Source organism: Melanotaenia boesemani, chromosome 11 (genome assembly GCF_017639745.1).
Source record: "Melanotaenia boesemani isolate fMelBoe1 chromosome 11, fMelBoe1.pri, whole genome shotgun sequence".
Classification (NCBI taxonomy): Eukaryota; Metazoa; Chordata; class Actinopteri; order Atheriniformes; family Melanotaeniidae; genus Melanotaenia; species Melanotaenia boesemani.
This window is the reverse complement of record NC_055692.1, coordinates 33,783,255-33,789,254: the sequence shown is the minus strand read 5'-3', so window position 1 is coordinate 33,789,254 and position 6,000 is coordinate 33,783,255. Positions and strand designations below refer to the sequence as shown.

The 6,000-nt window shown below is 45.0% G+C and overlaps 1 protein-coding gene across 1 annotated transcript in view; it reads left to right on the top strand.

Annotated features, from left to right (window-relative positions):
* The first annotated feature begins 992 nt into the window (after nt 1-992).
* The window catches only part of LOC121649311 (dynamin-1-like), a 34,913-nt gene continuing 29,905 nt past the window's right edge, over nt 993-6,000 (top strand). The window contains exon 1 of the mRNA XM_042000047.1: nt 993-1,384. Coding sequence (XP_041855981.1) covers nt 1,224-1,384 — 161 coding nt within the window. The 5' untranslated portion in view covers nt 993-1,223. The remainder of the gene's footprint in view (nt 1,385-6,000) is intronic.

The following is a 6,000-nucleotide window of genomic DNA, read 5'->3' as shown; positions in this document are numbered from 1 at the left end:
CTTATATCTGCAAACACTTTCCTTCGCTTAACAGGGTGGTTAAGACCCTTGACATTCCATTTAAGAATGTTCAGTGTGTTAATCATTAAAGTAGATAAAAGAAGTTGGACAAATAATTAAAGTCAGTAGCAATTGTGCCGGACTTTTACCAGACTTTTTACTGACTCATAAGACTTTTCATATGTGACCAAAATGTAAAGAACAAAACAGTTTACTCACAAAAATGGATAGCACAGTCTTACGATGAACGAGGCGACGATGGAAAAGTCTAGACAAATGTCCGTGCCTCCTCCACTGAGCGTAGCCACTTCTTCTCCCCGGTGGTGAGGGTGATGTGAAGCCTCACTAGGAAGAGGAGCGAAGGTCTAAATCCTTTGGTGTAAAGTCCACCCATCACCTCCCTATATTCTGCTCTTTGGCTTGACACCTCGGGCTGTAATCCTCCACTACTCCAATCTGTTTGCCGCGATACTGAAGCGTCCCTCTCTGCCAGGCTTGCCTGATGAGCGGCTCCTTAATATGGTAGCAATGCAGCCGGATAATGACAGGCCACGAGGTAGCTCTAGGTTAGTCAGCGCTAAGTAATGTGGAGGACCATATAACTAAATTAGCACTACTACATAGCATCATGCTAACATCAGGTTAATGGCCTAACATAACATTTGTAGTAGTACTTGCACAAAATCTTTTTTAGAAATGTACAGCCCGTTGTCTATTTTAAAGGGTGACTAATTAGAAAACTACTTTAAAACTGATTTCAAGCTGGTGATCCACGCATTTCTGGAAAGATGTTTCTTCCTTTCACCTGCAGTAACCTGTCAATCACCTGAGATTATCTGTCCAATCAGAGTTCAGGAGTGACCAATGCCGCCCTGGGCCCCGCATCTAGCTCTGTCCCTGACCGAGTTGAGATGGAGTTCCGGTTTTCAGTGTAAAAGCTGGTATAAAATTGTCCAAGCCTTTTATTGTGACAGTAAAACCGGACCTACATGTGTGTGCGCACACCGCGCGGTCCCTCCCTGCAGCGGAGAAGAGAGCAGCAGAGGAGGAGAGCGGAGCTGAAGGTCACAGCTGGATGAGCATCATCGTCCTCCTCATCGATCATCTCATCGATTAAAGATCCACTGATCACATTCACGAGCCTCTGCGGCGCATGACGCAGTAGGAGCTGCTGGTCTACAACATCCCGTCTCTCCGTGTGGTGTCCTCCGGCCGCCTCCATCATGGGGAACCGGGGGATGGAGGAGCTGATTCCGCTGGTGAACCGGCTGCAGGACGCCTTCTCCTCCATCGGACAGAACTCTAACCTCGACCTGCCGCAGATCGCGGTGGTGGGCGGACAGAGCGCCGGGAAGAGCTCGGTTCTGGAGAACTTCGTGGGCAAGTGAGTCTGTGTATGTGTGTGTGTGTCTGTCCGAACCGGACCAGGCCGCAGAGAGTGAAGGTGTGTGAGAAACCACCCGCTTGGCTGCAGGTCGGCGGTCCCGCTTAATGAAAACCAGCTCACGATGTGGCTTCACACGAGCTCCTTTATTTCACGCGCGCACGTTCACGCATTAAAATTAGATCAGCTGATTCTTAGTGATTCCTGATCAGAATGTTCCTGCACCTTCTTCCATCTACAAAACTGCTGCCCAATTACTGATGCATGATCAATACCTGATAAACTATCAAAAACTGATTGATTAGCTGCTTTGAACCTGTTTTGGTTTGATTCTGTGTTTGTGGTAGTGAAGGTTTTAAAGCAGAAACTCACCTGCCAGGTGTGTCTGATGGTTCTGCTGCGTGGTGTCCTCTTTCTTGCTCTGGGCTGGTCACTGGTTCTGGTTGGCTCCAGCAGCTGGAAACCACTGAAATCACTAATACATCTGCTTATAGGTGGTGCTGTAACGCTGCCACAGAAATATACCAAACCCAGAGAAGAAGACATGGAGCACGCTCAGCAACTTCCAGCTGGTTGTTTTACAAAGGCAATTTTACAGCAAATGATGAAGTGAAATCGTTTTTCCTAAAGGAAAACTTGTAACTAGACAACAGCAGCCCAGCAGTATCGGCTGCACATCATGGTACACATTTTTCTTTTTCTATTTTTTATGCTGTATAATTTTAAGTGCTCAAAAATAAGCTGTTTTGGAGGCATCCATTTTTTGAGTTGGTGTAGTGGAAACACCAAACAAGTTTTTGCCTGGTAATTATGCCATCTACTTTTGGGCGCTCAGAATAACAACACAACTGAAGCTCTATCATGATGGCGGGGTTTGCAGGTTAAGGGAGAATTGGGGAAATGGCGTCACCGCTTCAGGATAGACTTGGTTGGATTGTAACCACAGAAACGACATGGTGGTGTTTTCAGATTCATTCACTTTAGGACCCTAAAGGACTGGCGTGTTCAGGCTCCTAAACACTGGTTTCATATGTTACCTGGAAACCATGCCATCAGTTGGCTATCTATCTATCTATCTATCTATCTATCTATCTATCTATCTATCTATCTATCTATCTATCTATCTATCTATCTATCTATCTATCTATCTATCTATCAAATAGAATAGATCTGTGAATGAGAACCTATGCTCTTTAAAGAAAGACTGCAAGGGATTTCCATATTTTTCCCTTTACAGTCAGAATATGAGTGCACATTTACTAATCTGAATAAATTGTTCATCTACCGGTTTTCCAAACTCAGTAAAGCAGAGAAATTGTCCAGTGGAGAGGGAGAGAGCATTGAGGTCAGTGCTGTTACTACAGAGTGAGTACGCATTTTAAATTCTTTAAGGACCTTTCTGCTCTGCGCTAAAGACGGAGACTTTTGTCTATCTTCTGCAAACTATGCATGCATAATTTGATCAGTTTCCAGGGTACTTGCAGATGCATCCCCTCAACTCAACAACCAGAGCAGTACCACCGTTAACCACGGGGGCAGTGTTGAGCAGTATAGCTGCACAGACCACCACCATCTACGAAGCTGCTTCTTTTCATGTACATTGTCATGATTTCCTCCACCATCATCGTGTCTTCTAGTCTCAGAAACGGATGCTAGAACTCATAAGTGAAATTTGAACTCTGCCCTGCCCCCTGCTGGACGTATTGCCTAACAACCATGCCTGCTCAAAGGAGACGAGAGTAGGAGAGCAGTGATGTATGAAATAGACGTACCTATTCACATATATAAGAGGAGCATACTCAAGTCCTAAAACACATTTCCAGGAGGAATAGGACAAAATAACACCTGAAACTCTTCATCACTCAACGTTGGAACATCGAACACTGCAAATGTTGAGAGAAGGAATGGTAAAGTTACAAAGTGGGAAAAGATTCACCAAACCAACTTTTTCTAGAATGTTTCAGGTCTGAGACCTGAAAATGGGTGTATATGAAGAGAAAAGCTGATACATCAGTTGGAAGGAAAATGAGACAAACTTTTAAACTGTGGCGATAAACTATGGGTTTATAGGTGTGTACCTGCAAACAGCACTCAGCGCAAAGACATTAAACCTGGTTTTCTAACTGATTCTGCTGATCCAGAACTCCTGCTAGAACCTGCGAGGATACAGGACCATCATCTGATACATTCATCACCGACCTCTCAGACACTGTTCCTGTCACACTGAAGGTTAATGTGTGAATCTTAAACAGAGAACAAGCAGCTGTCTGCACATGTCAGCCAACCAATGGGGGCAGACGGGGCCTTTCAGGGGGCGGGGCTTAAACAGACAGCAGGTGACCAGAGGAGCTGGTACAGATTGCTCCTCCACCATGCTGCTGCTGCTGCTGCTGATGAAGATGAGGTTTTGAAGTCTATATTTTCCTAAAGTCTAAGCTGTTTTACTACTGCAGCTCAGTGATGACGAAGAGAAGAAGAGGAGGAGGTCTGTAGTTTGAGTCCTGTGGAAGCTGACATTTGATTGGCAGAATATTTTTATCCTCAGCCTGAGGAGGTACTCCCATATGAGCTCTGCTCTCATTGGTCACTGATGGTCACATGACTTTTAAACGTCTGCATGACAATAGCGGCATGATGTGTGTGTGAGAGAGCTGACTGCAGGGAAGACACACACACGCACATATTATCAGAATGTCGTGATTTTCTCCTCGAGCTGCAGCTTCTCTGAAGGATTCACATCCCAGACACCTTATTATATTATATTATATTATATTATATTATATTATATTATATTATATTATATAGAATCAGAGGATGGTGGTGAACACTGTAAAATTGATCTGTGTTCGGTTGGCATCAGTCCCGTCCTCCTTCTGTTTCCAGTCCAGATTAAATCTGCAGTGTGTTCTGGATCGAACCGGGTCGGCTTTCTGCTGACTGAGAACTCAACCCTTCACAGAAGAGTCCAAGATGATCCTGATCAGAATCAGAATCAGGTTTATTGCCAAGTAGGTTTACATGTACAAGAAATTTGTTTTAGTGCGTGGGTGCCAGCAAGAGCAGATATATACAAAAAATAAATAAATAAATAAAATAAAATAAAACCACTAAATAGAAAAACTGTGCAAGTAAGTGCAGTATGAAGGTAAATGTAAGTACAATCTGAACTGAGGATGTGCGACGTTCAGATTGTGGCAGCATTTATACAACGTTAATATAACGTGTAGTGCCCGGGGGGTGATGTTCAGCTCCCACTTGAGGTCCTGGCTGATGATGGTGCCCAGGAAGCGGAAGGACTCCATAGTGCTGACCGTGAGGCTGCGTTCTTCCTGAAGTCCACAACCAACTCCACTGTCTTAAGAGCACTGAGCTCTAGGTTGTTCTGACTGCACCAAGACACCAGATCATCAATCTCCTACCTGTAAGTGGACTCATCCCCACCAGAGATGAGTCCAATGAGGGTGGTGTCGTCCGCAAACATCAGGAGCTTGACTGATTGATGACAGAAGGTGCAGCTGTTGGTGTACAGGGAGAAGAGAAGGGGGGAAAGGACACAGCACGGAGCCCCTAATAACAATTAGCTTTTTTAAAGTTCATGTGTTCTATGATATTCTTCAAAATCTGGAAAGAGTTTTGTTTTTGACATTGGGAAGAGCTCATAGCTGTTATTTAAAGGTCCCATATTATACACTTTATTCCCAATCTGAGACCATTCATTAATATCTAAATGAAATATTTCCGCCATGGTATGGACAAATCGACCCTCAGTTTGAGTGCAGCGGCTTCTCTTCACCTCCCTCTTTTTAGCAGCTTCAGAAATGTGCCGTTTATGGTGGGCGGAACCCTGGTGGAGCAGCTCAGCTGTTGGCTCCGCCCATCGCATCGCCCGTCATGAGGTGATTGACAGGTTAGGCCTTAGCGGTTACTAGACGCTGATTACAGCGTAGTGAAGGATAAACAAACGCCGGAACACCGGAACCCATTCCTGAAGAAGTTCGAGCAAGAAGACTAACAGTACTGCTCTTACCTCTCCAGCTGTGTCACGGACAGTTGGTATTGAACCTGGCTTCAGCTTCAAACGGTTGGCGAAGCCTGCTTTCCATGCACCCATGTTGTGGAAACAGTCCTCTTTGAAATGCTGGCCACAGACATGCAAAACCTTTGGAAGTTTTCCGGGTACATTTCCTCCAAAAATAAAATTAATCCACTCAGTCCTCGTGGGTTCAGTGGATGGAAGTAAAAAACGTTTTCGTGTTCATTTATGCAGCCACAAACAGAACAGTGCTTCTGTCGCTTAGCCATGTCCGCTAACGAGGGTTGCCGAAGAGGGAAAAACACTGGGCGCTAGGTGATTTTTAGAGGGCGGGCTTTGAGAGCCGGTAGACGGGTCCATCGCTCTGTGGGGAGTGGTTATTGTCCCTTATGACGTCATAACGTACACGCTTTCAAACAAGCTCATTTCAGCGCTTACTTCCCTAGAGGTGGAGCAGGGGGGAGAGAGAGCGCCTGAAAGAGTTTCACACTTACGGGTCTCCTACACATGCGGGGGGACCAGTATGACTGTTCCAAAACCATTAAAAAGTGAATTTTGCATAATATGGGACCTTTAAAGGGTT